Raw genomic sequence first — 18,422 nt, forward strand, 5'->3', positions numbered from 1 at the left:
TTCGTCAGATATTTTAGTCGACATCGATCACTATCAAGATGCTGGGCACCGTACTGCCGGGTCGGACTCTGGGCGACGAAAAGGTCGTCGAGGCTAACCTTGTTTCGCCAACCCACGCCCTCTGCTTCGCCGTCGCAGGCCTCCTGTTCTACGTCTTTTACAGATGGGCCCTCCCCAAACCGATCCCCGGAATCCCTCACAATGCGGCGGCCCCAAAGCACATCCTGGGAGACATCCCTTCCCTCAAGGAGGGCATCGACCGCACCGGCGAATTCGCCCTCTGGCTCCTCGACCAGTCATCCAAGCTGAATTCGCCCCTCTTCCAGGTCTTGATCCGTCCGCTGGGCAAGCCCATCGTGGTCATGACCGACTTCCGCGAGACCCAGGACATGCTCATGCGGCGCAAGGACTTCGACCGGTCCTCCCTGGTGGCCGACCTGCTCGAGGGCGCCGGCCGCAAGCACCACATCCACATGAAGACGGGCCCCGAGTGGAAGCAGCACCGCAGGCTCCTGCAGGACCTCATGTCGCCGCAGTTCCTGAACGAGGTGGCCGCGCCGACCGTCTACTCGGGCGTCTTGAGGCTCGTGAAGCTGTGGAGCGACAAGGCGAGGATCGCGGACGGTCGGCCGTTCGCCGCGGAGACGGACATCTATTACGGCGCGCTCGATGCGGTCACCTCGTTTGTGTTTGGCGGTAGCTTTCCCCACAGCGCGATCCGTCCGACGATGGAGCTTGTCGAGGCGCTGGGAGACGACGATGTCGTGCGTCTTCGAGACCAGAAAGGCGTGAGCAACGATGTGCCCGTGGATTTCCCGGAGGGACAGTGCGATGAAAAGCTCAAGGCCACATTCGACGTGGCCCACTCGATCGAGTATCTGCAGGGCTCGCCTATTCCGAGGATCAAGTGGTGGTTCGTCAAGAAGCTGCCCTCCATGCGCAAAACGTTCCAGATCAAGATGTCGTACACCCAAGAGGAGATCGCCAAGGCATTAAAGCGGCTACAGGAGGTCGGCAACGAAGAGTCAAAGGCCCTCTCGGCGGTGGAGTTGATCGTGCTGCGGGAGAGGAAGCTCGCGGAGAACGAAGGCAGGGAGCCGGACTACTTCTCCGAGACGATGATTGACGAGGTGAGCACCTACCCACCCCCCCTCTCTCCCCCGCGGGCAATCTGCACACGTGAGAGAGAGCTGCGCTGACGTTCCGACAAAGGTCTTTGGCGTTGTCGTTGCAGGTCACGACACGACGAGCACCACGATGTGCTGGGGCGTCAAGCTCCTGGCAGATAACCCCCAGACACAGACCACGCTGCGCGACGCCCTCCGGTCCGCCTTCTCGGATGCCCTCGCCGAAAACCGCAGCCCGAGCGTCGACGAGATCTCGGGGACCAAGATCCCGTACCTCGACGCCGCCATGGAGGAGATCCTCCGCTGCGGCGGCGCCGCGCCGATGGTCGACCGCGAAGCTGTCTGCGACACGGAACTGCTGGGCCACCATATCCCCAAGGGCACGGTGGTGCTGTGTCTGAACAAGGGGCCCAGCATGATGAAGCCGGCGCTGGCGGTCGACGAGGCGAAGCGGAGCAAGAGCAGCCAGAGCGCCAAGGCGCGGGCCTGGGACGACGCGGATATCGGCCAGTTCAAGCCGGAGCGCTGGCTTGTTGAGCCTGCGGGGTCCACAGACGGCGCGGTCGAATTTGACCAACAGGCAGGGCCGCAGCTTGCGTTTGGTCTGGGCACTCGGGGCTGCTTCGGGAGGAGGTTGGCGTATCTCGAGTTGAGGATCATCCTGACCTTGATCGTGTGGAATTTTGAACTGCTTCCCTGCCCGAAGGCGTTGTCCGGGTATGGGGCCCGGGAAGGTCTGACATATAAGCCGAAGGATTGCTACGTACGGCTGTCGGCTCTCGGCGCGAAGAGGGAGTAAGGGGAAGCAGGTGTGGTCATCATCCGCATATGATGAACTTGGGATCTACTCTTCGTCTGGAAATTGAGCTCCACTTGAATAGAAGAACATGGCATCGCCTTCCTTCATTCCTTCTCCTCCGTTCTCTTGGTCCATCCGACACCGCCGAAAACCATGCCACAGGCAACATAATGACTCAGTTGGTGTAGTGACTGGCCCGCCAAGCCACCCACGTCGACAACACGCCAGCCAACGCTACGAAGAAGGCACCTGCAGTATAAGCCACCCCCCAATCTCCATGTATAACGCGGGCGAAAACCGTTATGCCGCAGAACGCAATCATGCCCCCGGCGATGGATGCGCCGAGACTTCCATTGCGTCTTTCGTAGGGCCATTCTGAGAGACGGAAGCCTGTGAACTGTATTTGTGCTGCGCTGTGTATGACTTTTTCATTTGGTGACGGCAGGATGCTTCTGAAGAACAAGTTAAAATTATCACGGCAATCTGCATGTAGTCAACTTACGTGGAACAGTAGATCCACTCCTCGCGGAGGAAATCGTTTCCCCCGGCCAAGCTGGGATTCGCTAGGACCATTGGCCAGGTCGATATCAACTCGAGCTTGGAGATCTCTTTCAGTATTTCCCAATGAATCTCTACCTCGCAGCGCAGGTAAAAGGTGTCCGGCATCCCGTAGCGATTTTCGAAGCAAAAGTCTGCATGATTGACCCAGTCGTTGCCTGTGTCGTGATAGCACCGAGGCTGGAAGCCTCCGAGAAATCCCGGTGCTGTTGTGGTATATATTCCAGGCTCGCTGGCCTTTGCTTGGAGCTTTGCCAAGCGGGCCGCGACATCTACGGGCTCGAAGATTCCTTGAAATGTTTTTGGATGCGACGCGCGTTGGCCAACAATCCGAATCAGTAATCCATGCGACATCAGCAAATGACTGTACACAAAATCGATCTCTAGCATTGCACTCACGGTGACCAACTCAAGCCTTGGGGGGCCAACCAAGGATCTCCAGCGTGACGTGCATTTGGCTGTGGCCCTGTGAATGGCGGTCCACTGATCCACCGGATCGGAGTTCTCGCCGAGGGCCACCGGCATAATTACAGCGTCGTCCGGCTCTCCGGTGCACATCAGGATGAAGGGCGCAGCATCTGAGAGAGGTTCAAGCACTGCCTCGACCCGATCACGACGCTTCTTCACTGCATACGACGACGGCCAAGCGGAGACATCTGGCTTCGAGGCGTTCCTGTTCCGAATCCCGGGTTGAAGCAAAGGGTTTTTCTCTGTTGCCGAGGATGTGACTTCATCGGAGAGCGAATCTATCGCAGGTTGCCAGTCAGGAAATGGTTCTTCGTCGGCAACACTTACATGCCGACTCGGCATATCGGACCCTTGTTCCTGAGAGGAAAGAGCGGGAGGGCGATATTCTAGTCGTTCGACCAGGTCATTGATTCGCCCTTCCCTCCTGTTCGTGGCACGATACGACTTCGAAAGGATAGGTTCAGAGAATGGGAGCTGGAGTCCCCACCCGGGCTGACGAGGCAGGCTCGGGACCAGGGCTTTCCAAGCTAATGGGTTTTGGAAAACGACCCTCAGCTCCCTTACTTGTGAGGATGCGACCAGGCCCGGTCCTGTTCTGTTGGCATCGCGGGGCCCGGCGAGGGCGGCTTCTTCGTCCAGAATCCCATCGACGCCAGAGTCCCGATAATGGGCTGGCGGGGGTTGTGAGATCGGCGGTTGGTTCCCAATCATGATTGGTTCACGACTATTGCCAGCATGCTCTGATAGAAACGGTTACGGTATTGAAATCGGCTCGCGATGGGACGTTGTGAGGCATCTTATAGTGCCGATCATTGAGGAGGGCCTTCGACGCAATGCCCTGCAACCCAACTGAGATTCAGCCCAGTGGAACGCCTTTCGGCGTTGAGGGGTCGCATTTCCAGAAGCCAATACGCTATTGGCTTCCCTTGAGGCTGGGTTAAGCATTCAAGCCTAGCCTGCTTCGAGACACCGCCTTGAGCCATTCTTTCATCAGGCTGGACTCGACTTGGGCGACTGTGACGGTGTTCAGAGAATGGGGTTGTATTCGCGGGCGAGGGTTGTACGATTGGGCTATTGGCATGGTGGATAGAGGTGTTTCTCATGATTCTTTACATTACGACATTACATGTACAGCTAGACAATAACTACTCAAGATATCATCACACCTGGGCCGGCTCGCGGAACCTAGCCAAGATCATGAGCCTCATTCTCAATGAAGCAAGCCGTGCCCAATATGCCCAGTAGACTCGACAGATGCGCGCCCCGGGTAGCTCCCGCAACATGGTCCAACATGCAGTTCATGGGCATGACATGAAACCGCCAGTCGTCAATTGTGGTGCAAAACAAGGCCGGTCTGGTCCTTTCGGATTGCCAGCAGACCTACAAGTCGCATCTGCACCAAGCCGGGCAGAAAAGCCTGTCTGGTTTCCAAGACTGCGAAACCGGCAATCGGCAACGGCATCAATCGACAGCAGTCCGTGTATAGGATGGTGGGGGCGTAGCCGCTGAGTCGCCACTACGTTGAAATCTCCAATGATCGAGAAGCCTCTCGCCCGATCGGCATGCACAAGGTTTGAGCAGTATTGTAAACATCAAGGTCCGTATGCTGCAGTATTCCGGACTGAAGTAAGTGGTGGCGCCAGGCCCGTTGCACAATTGCCTCAATAGTCCATCGAGGCTTTGGAGTGGTTTTGGTGGTCGTCGCCATGGCCGTCTGCAGCAGGGAGGCTAGGGGAGCGTGTCTCTGTCGCTGTTTCGCAACCCGGTCATGGCCCGCGCCTCATTGCTGGACGGGTTGGCCACGGCGGGTAGACTAGATAATGGACCCGAGATGCATGAATGTTCCGCCGGCATTCAACATCTCTTCCGTCGACGAATAGACCAAGAGTCGTCGATCCCACCAAGATGGATGACAAATCGGTCTCCATGGCGGCCTCATCATCGGTGATCGAGCACGCGAAAGATGGACGTGTTTTTGACAAAACACTCCTCGTCCTGGGCTCTGCATCCCAGAGCTATCTTGGTCTTGCGTTCGTCGCCGGCGCCACCCTGCATGTCGGCAATGATTCGCGCAGCAGCGTTACACGACATCTCGTGAGGAGACACCGTCGGCAGGTGCTGCTGTTGCGGTTCTGTAGGACGAGGAGGCGTCTGGCTTGTCCGGTCGTAAGGATGGGGGCTGCGCGACGACTCGGATGACGTGCTCGAAGGCTGGGGCGGCTGCGTGGAGGAGCGGTTGAGACTAGCGTCGGCGAGCACGGCAAGCCTGTCGAGCGCCGAATTCTGCTGAACGTCGGACGTCGGCGTCAGTGTGAGCACCGGCGGCAGCAGGGCATCGCCAAACTTCCTCTTCTTCGCAGCGGCGTCGTTTTCGGGGTCGGGCGGGAACGTCTTGCTAAAGTGCTCCTGCAATGGCGGCAGCTGCGTGGGCGACGGCTCGAGCACGATGGGGTTGTTGAGGATAGGTGCCAGGGTGGTGGTGATGGGTATGGCGGACGAGCCCTTGGTGTCGTCCTCGAAGGATCGCAGGTATGCGTCGACCTGCTCGTTGGAGACGCCGCGGCTCGCGAGCAGGGCGCGCAGGCGCGAGTTCTCGATGGCGACGTCGCGTGCGGCCTTTTGCATCTGAAGCGAGGCCTCGATTCCCCGCTTCTCGTATTCCTGAACCTTGCGCTGCAGCTCGTCGACAAACTCTTTGTGCCGGGCGCGTGACCGGCGCTGGTTATCTCGAATCCGAATCGCGTTGGCCGACTTGTCGGTTTGGAGCTGTTGCTCGAGTAAGAAGTCAGCAAAAGAGAAGGATTTGGTTGTGCAAGTCGAGCGTTGGTGTTTTGGGTTTTTGTGGTTGGTGGCCGAAGACATTTGGCATGTCACTCTGACCCAAAAGAAGAGGAGGAGATGAAAACGCCACGGGAAAAGAAACCAGACGAATTGAAACCCCCATCGACTTACCCGGCCACGTTTAGCCTTTTTGGCTTGAGGGCCAAAAAGATCTTGATAATCTTGCTCCGACGACATTTTGGATACCGTTGGCCGCCTGTTCCATCCGAAGATCCCGGGAGGATATGGACGCGGAGTCAAACATTCGGTGGGCGGTGAGGCAGGTTGAAAAAGACCTGCAGTGCGGTTTATGGGTGAGGAAAAGAAGGAAGGGGAGGGGGGTGGGTTTTTTTTTTTTTGGTCTTTTTTTTTTTTCCGTTGGTGGTTGGTCGGTGACAAACAAGAAAAAAAGAAGAAAAGCAGACTGTGGTGACCCGCTTTCTCGACCAAGGTGTGGGCCTTCCGTCATGTACCTGAGCTTTGAGCCCACAGGTGACTAATCTCGTCAATCGGCCAATCCATTCTGCCTGGTCTGATTTTTTTCGCTCGCTAGCTGGAGATTGGCCAATGAGTAGCTCCGGACCTGTGTCCGCAGTGGGGCTCTGCGCGAACAGCAGAGACACGACCGCCCAAGCTCCCCTCCTTCCTCCCCAAGACTCCAAAACATGGCATTCCTCTGCTTTGCTTCTTTCTCCCTTCTTTGTTTGCCGCCTGAACCCCCTAAACAGAACGACCCCTCATCGCTGTGCTCTGGTTGGGCACAAGTCCTCGGTGCTGCACCCGTCCAATCAAAGCCAGTAGCTGCCGCCACCACCATGTCTTGGGCCGCCGAGCGCGCCGTCGTTGGCGTCATGGATATCTGTGATGCCTATGGCGAAGCAGCCTTCCCGGGCTGTGCCCATTGCGCCCTGCAAGCCGGCGGATGCAGGCGATCTCATGCCCTGCACCTACCTATCTGTAGCCCTGACAACTAAGGGTTTTCTGGCTGTCACTAGCCTGGGTGGTGGAGCCGTCCTGTCATTCTCTGCCCTGGCAACTCGGTTGAATGTCACTGAAAGATGCTGGCTGAACGAGTAGGAGCCCTCTATGGACTGAGCCCGGTCCACCGGATACGTATCCATGACGGCCGGTTACGGCAGGATATCCACGCGGCCATGCACGCCAAGTTGCAAGGATTCATCGTGGGGAGTTCAGGGTCTCCCTTCGACCTGGTGGAACCACTACATGCCTCGACGACACGGACCCTTCGCTCGTGACCTCGCGCACGCTGTCTGCCGTGTCGTTCGATCAACATGTCTTTTAACGGCCGTATTGTCTATCAAAGTATCTCACTCTAATTACCCGTTCCCAGAGAACTCTACATACACTACACACATCCACCTTATCCAAAGTTTGTGAGAGTGCAGATGGCGGGAGCAAATGGTTCGGTGGATTATAGATATCGTACCGCCGGGCTGTAAGATCAAACAAGGTGTAAGAGCTACCGTTCTTCGATATGGAAAGAATAGGAATTCTCGTTCAATGAAACTAATTTTCCGCCCCCACGAGTCTTCGGTTTCTTAGATGTTGTTCCCCCTGATAGAAATGGCGTCCAGCCGGCGAAAGTCGGCGAGCATGCCGGCGAGCATGTCTCAGCGCCACCTCGTAACATGTATCACGTCAGCCTACTAAACTCTCAGGCACGGGAGCTCACTTACCGATAAATCGGAAGGACACCAACTAGCGTGGTTAAAATTGATGCAGTTATGTTCCGAGTATCAGTCGCTACCCGATCGGACTCCCACCTCGGTTTGGGTTCTCCTTACGTTGATCCCATGTGAGTGCACAGAAAAGTGACTGATCACAGTCGAACCGCTCCATGTATGCGGTTCAATTTCACTGAATGCGAACTTCCTGTGCACAGTAGCTGTATTGGAACTGGTACGCGCCCTCGCAAGCCATACAATGAGGATCGTGATTTGGACTTTGACACCGGCCCCTTGGACTGCGTGTCGTCCGAGCATAAGCTGAGGTGAGATTTGTCAGTGATTGTGCTCGTACCTGCAGCTAAATACTCAAAGCTACCACGCTTGCGGCTTTTGCCGCTGATGCCCTGCTTGGTTTCAACCCAGGCAAACGTACCAGCAGCCGTAAGAATCTTTGCATTGCCAACAACAAGGAAGAAACAGAGTCCGCGCCTTGATGTCTAGTCTAAGCCCAAAGACCAACAAGTCGTTGTCATGTAGGAGGTCAAAGAACCCCGCGTCTTGACCCGCTCTAGTTGTTCACGATTCTATCCCCCTAGAGTCTAGAGGCTGGCCGCGACATCTTGCATAACAAACACGACAGTCTTCAACATCAACGATTGGTGCAGCTACGTGGAACTATAGATAACCTGGTTGTACCCTGCTAGAAGTGCTTGGTATCCAGTGATGGAAGACTATCTTTTCAAGATGGAATCGGGCAGCTGTTGAATTCAAAAAGATATGTGCGAAGGAAACCACGGAGGTACGTGGTCTCCAGTTCAGGTCTTCAAGAAACAAACGTTGCCCGCATCTTTACACTGCCAAAAAAAGCAATTTGGCAAGATTGGTTCCGGTGGTGTACTAAAACGCTGGGCCATAGAAATAATACTTCGGGATTTCATATGGAAGAGACGTTGCAACAGTAAGGAATCTCGATGCGATCCAAGGATGAACTCTGTTGAAACGTACCCCAGGTTTGACTAATCTTTGCTGCCATGCTAGGCTCAGGTCTAGACCGAGTTTTTCTCTTCCTTGTACTGTTTACGCCTTCCTCGGCCCTCTCCGACCTCTTTGAAACGCATCCCATAGGTAAGGTCAACAAAGAGTCATCATGGAGCGGTCAGCGGATATATGAGCTACGATCTGCCGCTTGCGATGCCTTCGAGCCACGGCGTCAGTAGATCCTTAGATCCTCGATGGGCGGCTGACTGAGGTCGCCAAGGACTGAGTCGCGAATTTCACTCCCGAGTAGAACGATGCGAGTTGCGGATTAGCCTCGAACGACCTATCAGTAAGCTGCTACAAGCACACCTTGGAAATTTTAGCTAGGCCCAAATCGCTTTCCTGCATGTTTATCCGTAGTGTGTACATAGGGGAGGCGATCGGGAAGCTCCAAAGAACCTACTGGGTTTTAGGCCTTCATCCAACAAGCCAGCCTTTCTAAACGTTGATAATGTGTTTTAATAAACCGCAATACTATAGCAATCCATGTCTATGTCACGAGCGGTTTTGTTTCCGTTGGGAGAGGCTGGGTGGTTGGTAAACAGATGTCACATATGTCTACTTCGAATGCCGGTGATAGCAGGAAAGTATCCGGACCCTATCAGTATGGAGTTAGAACAACCGATCCACGTAGCACAAGTGTTGGCAAATTTGTTTCAACTTAGAAACTTGACTAGTTTCCGTGCCGATGGCGCTGTCATCTTATACGTCGTCGACAGCACATCAGCTTTCTGGCATGCCGGGTTTAGCCACAAACCCCTATGTTAGCTCTCCGATGGCTACAACATTACGGCAACAGAGCATGCGCATAACCTTGTGCGCGATGATGCCGTACAAGGTTACTATCAGCATTATAATCACAATCTGGCCAACATTGGCGCATCCAGCGAACTCGGCGCCAAAAGTACCGCTCTCCTATTCGAGAACAAGAGATGTGACACCGATATTGCCACGGACCCTGAGATGATGGTCTTGCAGCCTAATCACCCTTGTACTCTCCGCACGACCGGTACTTTACTAACGAACCACGAGTTTGTAAGAGATCCAGAGCTGTGAGTCCAAGCCGCCAAGGGGCAACAAGTTCACCGTTGAAGTCAACCGTGAAATGGATTACCAGCTCACTAATTGCTGGGACTTCAGCATTTGGCGGAGACGACGGTAGACTTCCCTGACCGGCAAGCAATAGTTGCCGGTGAAGTATCCAAGGGAATGTACGACACCGACGGTTATACTTCCATCACTGAAACTAGCATCACGGACGACTGCATTCACTACTGAAACGAGACTGACGCCAAATAAGGCAGGGCGATCATGTGGAAGGTCATGGGGGGGTCTTTCAATATCTCCGATGCACCGAGAGCGATTGTTTGACGGCGTTTATCGGGGCGCAGTTTTCCTCGATAGGATACGGAACCCCTGGCAGGGGCAGCATGCACTCTTTTTCTTGTAAAGCCTAGGCATACCTCGTGTTTTGAGCAGTAGAAAGTTTTCATCTTAGTGGGTCTTCATCTGTACTGGTGACCAAACGTACTGGACCCACGAAAGAAGCTGAGAAGACATGTGTTGGACGCCGCAGTATGCTCCTCCTCATATCATCAATTCAATTTCGCGACCGCTCGAGGGTTTACTTCTATCAAGGGACAACGAGTTCTTCCCGAGCATGGGGAACCTAGATGACTGAGAGTATTTCCTTGCAAATCCAACGATTAGCAACGTGACTTTGTGGATATGAACCGTAAGGTACCTCCTTAATTACAACATCTTGGGCATGAGCCTTTGCATTGATACTGTTGATGACTTTCAATGCTATCCAGAACAGTCAACGATCGGATGCCCTCTACAAAAGTTTCAACCCTAGAAAGCTAGCCATTATTGGATAAACAGGGTTTCGGAGACTGGCATGCTGAGCATGTTTCGAAGAATGCATGTCATTTCAGAGTCAACAATACTTGTTCTTAACATGAGACAGACAACGTTCTTCACGTCGCCCTGGGCTCACCACTCGAAGTCTGGTCCGTGCCGGTTACTTGTAGGCGGATTGCCCTCTTCCCCCCTGTTAATGTCCCGTGTGGGGCTGGGGATCACAAGTTCAAGCCCGGTGCCTAAGCATCAGGGACATGTCTTGTGCTTGCTGGAGGTGAATAGACTAAATAACTCCGTGGACCTCTGCAAAGTATCATGGGCTTTGACAAAAGAACATGGTATTTGGTATTAGATATTATGGAATAGATGGCTGAGCGGGATTGCCGCCTAAACCCAACAAGCGTTACACATATCAGTTGCCTAAGGCTTCAATGCCAGAGGCAACAACATAATTGTAGCCACCAACATCCGTCTACCTGACACGGACTCCCTAGTTCTTGTTGTCGGGGCAATCCTCCTGGTGGGCACCATCACTCAGCTGGCCACGAACGGCACCAGGGACGGCCAGGCTGGAGTGGACGTCGGTGAAGAAGTCGGAGGGGTTCTCCTCAATCTGGCTGACAGCAAAGCCCGCGCCGGTGTCAACACCGGAGGCGTTGACGCCAGTGCGGAAGGGCCCGCTCAGGCAGCCGATGCTGCGGCGGACGTTCTGGCTACCCTCAACAGGTGCCGGGTTGGGAAATGCGATGCTGTCACGGGAATTAGTGACAGGCATGGTAATTTACACAGTTCTGGACTTACCGAGGAGGTCCAGCGCGACCCTTCTGTGCCTGGTGGATGTGGGTGGCAGTCAGGGCGGGGGACTGGTACTCGCCCTGGAAGCCGAACAGAGTGATGTTGTAGCAGATGACATTGTCCCTGGAGTTGATGCCGTAGCTGTAGTAGCCGACGGCCCCGGGCAAGCCACCGGTGAAGGTGTTGTTGTTATCGACAACCTGGTCGGGGGTGGCGATCACATCGTAGGTCGAGGTGAAGGAGAAAGGACCCGACGCGCCCCAGCTGCCCTTGTGATTCTTGTCATCACTTCCCTTCTTGTACCATCCAATGGACTGAGTGATCTCTTCGACGATCTTGATGGGGTTGGCGGCGGCGACGGTTGCCAGGACGAGGGGGACGAAAGCGGCCTTCATTATGACAGAATTGGGGGGGTAGTAGTGAGCGACTAGGGTAGTGAATATACAAGGATGATGTTAGATACTGAGTGAGTAGATGGAATGAGCTGCTGCTGTGATTTGATCCAAACATTTATAAAATGGGCAAAGGCATAACCCTATATAGTCTTCTGCATGCCCAGCCTGAAGGCTTGCATCGAGGTGTTCTGAGTGCTGCGCAGGTGCTCTCATCTCCTCTCAATTCCACCACGGCCCCGGAACTCACTTGTGTCAGTCAGATCTGGTGATGTGTTTACTCAGCCAAGGACCGGAGGATCGGTAAGTTCCCTCTCCACCAGCGCCATTGCCGCGGACTGGGTCTTCGTGATGAATGGGCCAAGCGAATTAAGATTGCGGCACCTGTTTGCCAGGCGCAGCATCCGCAAGGGTTCAGAGCTACCCAGAATATTTTCCCGGTCCGGGGGAAAGACGCCAGGCCCCACGGTCATTGACGGTGCTGATCACTTGGGGTTCAACAGCGGAAGCGCGACTTGCCGTCCACAAGCGGCAGAGTTTATGTCTCGTTTAGGTGGCTTCGGTAGCGTTGGTTATTTAGTTAAGCTCCTTGGCACGTGCTTGGCCCCCTCTGCCCAACATGCTCCCGCGATGCGCCAGCCCATTTTGCCAGTAACAATCACCAGAGACGGTAGAGATGACTGACGTGGGAAGTCTTGGCTTTGAGCACGACCATTTGGAATCCGTTAATCCGTTGTATTTTGCTAGCAGTGATGACGATCATTGATTTTCAACGACGCCGGTCTTCAGAACACAGCCCCTTTCCCGCCCGACCGGGACTGGAACTGCTGGGCATCTTCCGGAAAGCACCTTTTCCGACGGACTGTCTGTAGCCAAGAAGAAATTGTTTCCTGATTTTTGGTCCCTAACAAGTTCTAATAAGACACTATGTCGCTCGGCATTCGTAGGAGAAACTACCGCGCCTTTATTGGAGGAGCTTTGATCTTGGCGATGAGGCAAAGTCAAAAAGTGAGACCGTGTCTGTCATCGCTTAAAGCACGTTATCCATCATGGATGCCTTCGAATTTTCTTCTCTTCAAGATCAACCCAGAAGGTGACCAGATCGAATCATATACTCTAACTAATCTCTGCCGGACAAACCCCCGATGAAGCCCAGCTATGTGAGTAAGATGTGACAACACAGCCTTGACCACTTGTTTTTGTTTCCTCTTCTGGGCCACTATCCGTTTTCTGGACACAGTAGTACCCACGAGCTGGCACATGGACCTTACTACGTAGACATGAGAGTCTACGTGTTAATTCGAAGTCCCCGGTATTTGATCAGTTACTACCAGTGTTTGCACTAAATTTGCCAGGCCACTGTGAGGAATTACTAGCGGTGAATCTGTAGTCATTATACCGGCGCAGTCAGTTGCGAATCGAGTAACATTCAGAATCATAGCTATTGAGTGTAGGCATGTTCCATCTGCTTTTAAGAACGTTGACGACCTTCAATTTTACTGCTGCCTAGGAAGAGACTGGCTGAAGTGTTCGCCGTGACGCCATCAATATTGTAATACGCTACCCGAGCGACTCAGAGTCACTTTGTTTTGTTGGGGGCCGTCGATCATATGTAACTGGAGTGTGTGAGCATCTCTACCCGTCCTGGGTGCCGGATTCCGAGAACACGCGGTTTAATTACATTAAGCTTGGAGCAACTGTCACCAATCGTATCCTGCAAACCTAATTCTGAGCCAAGCAACCTGGGCGACTTTTTCATGCTCGGTGATATATATACAGAGGTGAAGTTGCGGTCGTGTAAAGAACAATACACAGCGAACGGTAAAATGGTGATTTTTGGCGTTGAAGTCTAGTTTACAGATACCTCACGTCGCTACTTATGTGTAGCGACAGAGAGCAGTGCCATTCTCGAATTTGTTTGGCGCTGGCAAAGTCTATTATACGACAAAATAATTCCTTTTGATGCAGCGGCACCAAAGCCTCGATGCAGGTAAATTGGGTCTCCTGAATCACGAGTCGTCCCGTAAGACCTGCTTTAATAGAGTTTTAGTTCATCCCGAGGAGCCTTGCCATGAGACGAGAGAACGCACGTGCGAGTTGCAAATAAGTCATCTACAGTACTAAGTAGGTCATCAGTTTTTGCACAGCAATAGGGATAACCCAATCAAAGTTACAGAGGGACCCATTAGCTTGGAGTCACTTCACAGTGCATCGCCTTAATTCTAGTGTCTCATCACACCACTGTAGCCATTGATTGGGTTACCCTTATTGCTGTGCAAAAACTAATAACCTAGTACTGTAGGAGAAATAGTCCGTCGGGATCGCCCCAAAAATCCAGTGGGATCGAAGAGAGAGCGCCAGGTTGAATCTTTCCTGGTGAATAAATACACAGTGGGGCTATGCACATGACAATGTCTCTTGATCGACAAATTATCCTACCAATGACAGAACAGCAATCTGATTTGTGCTGAGTAGTTAGATCAGTTCACCATAGCTGGATTGACGACCGATCAACTGATCCCTTAGCAGCGAGTCCATTGACCTTGCTCTAAGGTTGTTTAACAAACGGAATATTAAAAGGGTCGGAAAGTCCGAATCATAGCATCATGCTTGTGGCACCGGGGAATATTGTTTCTTGCGAGCTACGACACTCATACGTCGTTTGCCCGTCATTGTAGAAACCAGACTCCTCGGTCTCATCGTCCCGCATGCGTCAGTTGCCAAAATTTATCCGCCAAACCTTCGTCAAATTACATTTCAAGTTGTACAAGCATCTTTCAGAGGTTTGTCAGGGCCGAAGTATATAGGAGCTTGCATCGTTCCTCACTTCGCAAGGAATACTCACCGTCGCCATACGAAGGGCAATCTGAAATGCATAAAACAAAGACAGCTAAGTCGGCATGCAATCATGATAGAATTCTAAAGCGTGGCCGCCCCCTTTCCACATAGAAACACAAGGTATGATGATCGTTCTGCGAGAAACTTCTTTCCGGCGTGCGCGGGCGTTTGGGGGCCGAAGTCCGCATAAACAAGCTTTGGAAAGGGGCTCAGCACGAGCCTCCTAACAAGGAGCATCCAGGTCATCTGGACAAAATACTGAGGTGTGACGATTCTCGACCCCCACATCAGAAAGCTTACGAGAATGAAGTCAATCAAACTACCTTTAGGTATTATGGGCCTGTAGCCTGCGCAATATAAAGCAATGCTTCTCTCACCCATGAAAGGTCTTTGAACGTGGTCCTAGGGCAGTGTTCATATAACTCTACGACATTAAGAGAATATTAGGTCACTAGAAGGATAGGCCGAATTGCTCGGGTTGTGTTTTTAGCCGCAATTCTCCGTGCCGTTCATCCGATGTTACTCTGGGTGACATCGATGTTAGTTTCCATGACTTCCGACGGGGTAGTTTAGCTCTACTAGTAGGAATAGATATAAAAACCGTTCGCCAAGATCATATAGGGCATCATATAAATCGTCAGTCAATCACTCGCCTTCTCATTCCTCACCAACAAAAATTCACAATGATCAGTCTCACCAAGCTTGCTTTTGTAGCCTTTGCAGGCACAGCTGCCGCAGTCCCACGCAAGGATGCCACGCCAACAAAGCCGGGCGACTGCACAACAACACTTACTATACTTGACGCCGGCTTCACGGGCGACTACAAACCAACAGCCACCATCACGCTCTATAATAGTACCGTGACCGTTGCCAAACCAACTGATTGCCACGGCTGCAACCATATTACTTCGACAACGGAACTTGCACCTTGGTGGGGCGGTATTGGGCCAGAGGTTGCGAAAGCCATCTGGGTCTATGCAACGGCACCTACTACGGTCACCACCTTCGTATGCGCCACGTCAACAGCCACTCCCGCGGATGTCCCGGTACCTGAGCCAACTAAATAGTCGAGGACGACTGCGGCTTAATTGCGTACACTTATGATTTGGGAGCAAAAATGGGGGCAATCAGGCAGTTCGGCCCTGCGGTGAATTGAAGTTTGACATTTGGTCTCAAGCGGCAACGACATGAACTCGGGACATTCAGAAATGAATGTGAAAGGTGATAGCGATCTTCAACTCAATCAAAAATATTTAAAGTAGCTATCCCCAACTTATCTTGCGTCAACTCCTTGATACGTCTGTAATCTCTCGAAATAAGACACTGAGACAACCTTAGATATTGAGGTTTTCCTCGCTTTATTTTCATTCTTGATTTTTTGAATAGAGTGTTACCAGCGGACTAAAAGACGATACTAATCAATATGCCCATAGCCATAATATAATATTGATAGTGCAACTCGGCACTATATGTGATTGCTTTGGTATATACTTGGATAATTTGATCTACACGGGTGTCGCTAGAGTGGGCTGCTGACTCAAGGTAACTACTTGCCGACGCACGGAGCCCAGCCAGTCATAGTTCGCATGAATGATATTCGTTGTTTCCTTAATAATCGCACTGGGATCATTGTCACTTGGACGTCGATCCACAAAGCAAGCAATCGGGTATACCTCATTATTGACGATACAAGGCGGGCGTTCACGATGCCCTATGTCCTACGAGTTTTCGATGCCTTTCCCCCAGTTCTTGCTGGCGACAGGAGACATCTTTTGCTATGAGATTCCCCACATCGATAAAGGACTGTCGTTTCCCCCATTCTACGTCCCGAAACTAAGGCAAGCCAACGTCCCTCCCTGCCCACGCAGAGCTGCCTTCGACTAGATAGTTAACATCGCCCAAACCCGTGACGCAACCAATGCATAGATAAACAGGGTAGATCATAACATCCCTCGCAGCTCACAAGTGTCTAAGGCACGAACAACACGCAACAACCGTGTGTTGGCGCAATTACTATATACGTATGAAGGGTATCTAAAGCTACTTGTAGTCAGTCATGACTATCAAAAGAAGATTGTGTAAGCGGACGCCTCAACCGGCAGCGCTTTCCTTTGGTTGACAAGCAATTCATCCAAACTTACTATTGGACTCTTTCCGTGGATATGATTCAGGTGGGAACATAAGAGAACGTCCTTGGGCAGATCCAGTAACTCGTACAAGTGATATTGGCCCTAATTTCTCAATCACGCATCCTCAGGCCTCATCTTTCTTTTGGCAGCCATCCTCGTCCGAACCCCTGCTGTACTGTTGGAGTCTGGTTCGTCCATGGTCCTGCACTACTGTTGGCACCTGACGAGGCATCTCCTTCAGAAATGCTGGAAATTCCCAACCCGTGGTTTGATTGCATCGTGCTAGAATCGGGCGATACTGGTGAGACGGTCGAGTAGAGCGTGTTGCGAGTCCCTGATTCTGTCATTGGGGACACATATGCAGGTGGCAGCGAGTTCGTGTTCAACGTCGGATCGTAATTATCGGCTGGTAGCTCGCTGAGTTGTGTTGGAGGGTCTGGGTCGAGTTCGGCAAATTGTCTGTGCACACCGGTCGTCCTCGGCACTGCGACTGCCGCTGACGTATCGAGCTCTGATATCGACCGCGGATCCAATTCAGCCATGGTTCTCGACTCGCCGTTGAGCTCCGACTTGTACGCGTGCGTTGTGTTGTCTTCGGATCCAAATTTCGCTGCTGCCGCCCCTATTGCTCCCGCAGCACCTGCAGCACCTCCCATACCAAGCCCGATATCTCCGTTTGTTGTAGTTGCTGCGGCATTCATTCGGTTCGCGCGGTATTTCAGAAACATCTTGTACCCGATAAACATGAATAAGAGGACAGCGAGAATAATGCCGATTGCGAGGCCGGCCTTTGCGCCGTCATCCAAGCCATTGCTACCGTCGGGTGTCGCTGTGGTTGTTACCGTCGCCGTCGAGATGCCCCCAGAACCTGTGCTGGTTGTAGTCATGACTGTGGATGAAGCTGTTGTGGCTGCGGCAGTGGTCGGAACCGGTCCAGTGACGTAGCAGTACCGTATCTGGCTGAAGACCGATGCATATTGTGTGCAGCTAGCTTCGAGTTTGGTGATATCATCAAGGTCATCAGCGTACCAAGAGGACATCCGGCTTCTGAATGATGCATAGGTAGCCGAGAGCTCGGCACCCGACAGCGTTGACGTGTAGTCGCAAGCGGTAGCCCCCCATGACATTGACGTTGTTGGCGCATTATCTAGGATGTCCTCGAGGTCTTCCAAACAATCTTGCGCATTTTGACGTCGCATCTGTTGCGACCGGGCATAGATATCTGGCCGAGCAATGGCTGAACCGGCAGTCGCTAGCAAGCCGACCAATAGCCCGAAGGCGGAAGCAGATTTGGAATGCATCAGTATAGACACTGCAAGTCCGAATTCGAAATTAGCCTTCTTTTTAGGAGCGCTCAAACACTCAATAATGGAAATTGCAGTGCGAGATGGCGGACATTTGTTCAGAATAATGGATTGTCAGTTTCACGGGGAAATCGTGTGAGAGACCAACTCAATCGAAATCGACGTGGGTCTACGCGCCCCTTGGGGCACTGGCTATCCAACAAATACCTACGTCAACGACACCCGTCTCATTCTGTGATTATCGTTTCCCCTCTTGTAAAAGTCTGCGCGATTACAACTCCACACTGCGATGCAATCCACCGCCAGAGAGGACTACCTATTACTGCTCGGCCGTGCTAATTATATAGAGGTGCGTTTGCCAAGTCAGGGCGGACCAGGGAACGGACCAACAGCGGCGGTTCGTCCCAATGGCCAAGTCCTCAGCCACGGTGATTGCGCTTGACAGGGCAGTGCTGGAGTGATCAACACTCTACCTGTGGAGAGACGGGCTTCCCCGAACTCGTCCAATTGGCCGACTGCGTGTTTCTACTCGAAACGATATGTTAATCCGCTTTGGGCCCAGTCAGTTCTTGGGAGAGTTGGATTTGATCTTGATTCGGGAGT

At 52.6% G+C, this 18,422-nt stretch overlaps 5 protein-coding genes across 5 annotated transcripts; 2 read left to right on the plus strand and 3 right to left on the minus strand.

Annotated features, from left to right (window-relative positions):
• Positions 1-38: 38 nt before the first annotated feature.
• ColSpa_01209 (cytochrome P450 monooxygenase TRI13) lies at positions 39-1,926 on the plus strand (the record flags this gene model as incomplete). The annotated part of the gene is made up of 2 exons (XM_049267421.1): positions 39-1,130; positions 1,213-1,926. The coding sequence occupies 2 exons, from the start codon at positions 39-41 to the stop codon at positions 1,924-1,926; spliced, it is 1,806 nt and encodes a 601-aa protein (XP_049123378.1).
• Positions 1,927-4,890: 2,964 nt separating this feature from the next.
• ColSpa_01210 (uncharacterized protein) lies at positions 4,891-5,970 on the minus strand (the record flags this gene model as incomplete). Its single annotated transcript, XM_049267422.1, has 2 exons — positions 4,891-5,718; positions 5,905-5,970. 2 exons carry the CDS (start codon positions 5,968-5,970, stop codon positions 4,891-4,893), a joined length of 894 nt encoding a protein of 297 aa, XP_049123379.1.
• Positions 5,971-10,851: 4,881 nt separating this feature from the next.
• ColSpa_01211 (uncharacterized protein) lies at positions 10,852-11,551 on the minus strand (the record flags this gene model as incomplete). Its single annotated transcript, XM_049267423.1, has 2 exons — positions 10,852-11,110; positions 11,163-11,551. 2 exons carry the CDS (start codon positions 11,549-11,551, stop codon positions 10,852-10,854), a joined length of 648 nt encoding a protein of 215 aa, XP_049123380.1.
• A 3,518-nt stretch (positions 11,552-15,069) lies between these two features.
• ColSpa_01212 (uncharacterized protein) lies at positions 15,070-15,453 on the plus strand (the record flags this gene model as incomplete). The annotated part of the gene is made up of 1 exon (XM_049267424.1): positions 15,070-15,453. The coding sequence occupies one exon, from the start codon at positions 15,070-15,072 to the stop codon at positions 15,451-15,453; it is 384 nt and encodes a 127-aa protein (XP_049123381.1).
• A 1,193-nt stretch (positions 15,454-16,646) lies between these two features.
• Positions 16,647-17,402, minus strand: ColSpa_01213 (uncharacterized protein; the record flags this gene model as incomplete). The annotated part of the gene is made up of 1 exon (XM_049267425.1): positions 16,647-17,402. The coding sequence occupies one exon, from the start codon at positions 17,400-17,402 to the stop codon at positions 16,647-16,649; it is 756 nt and encodes a 251-aa protein (XP_049123382.1).
• Positions 17,403-18,422: the final 1,020 nt, after the last annotated feature.

This window comes from Colletotrichum spaethianum (genome assembly GCF_022836535.1).
Source record: "Colletotrichum spaethianum MAFF 239500 DNA, contig02, whole genome shotgun sequence".
In the NCBI taxonomy this organism is placed as follows: domain Eukaryota; kingdom Fungi; phylum Ascomycota; class Sordariomycetes; order Glomerellales; family Glomerellaceae; genus Colletotrichum; species Colletotrichum spaethianum.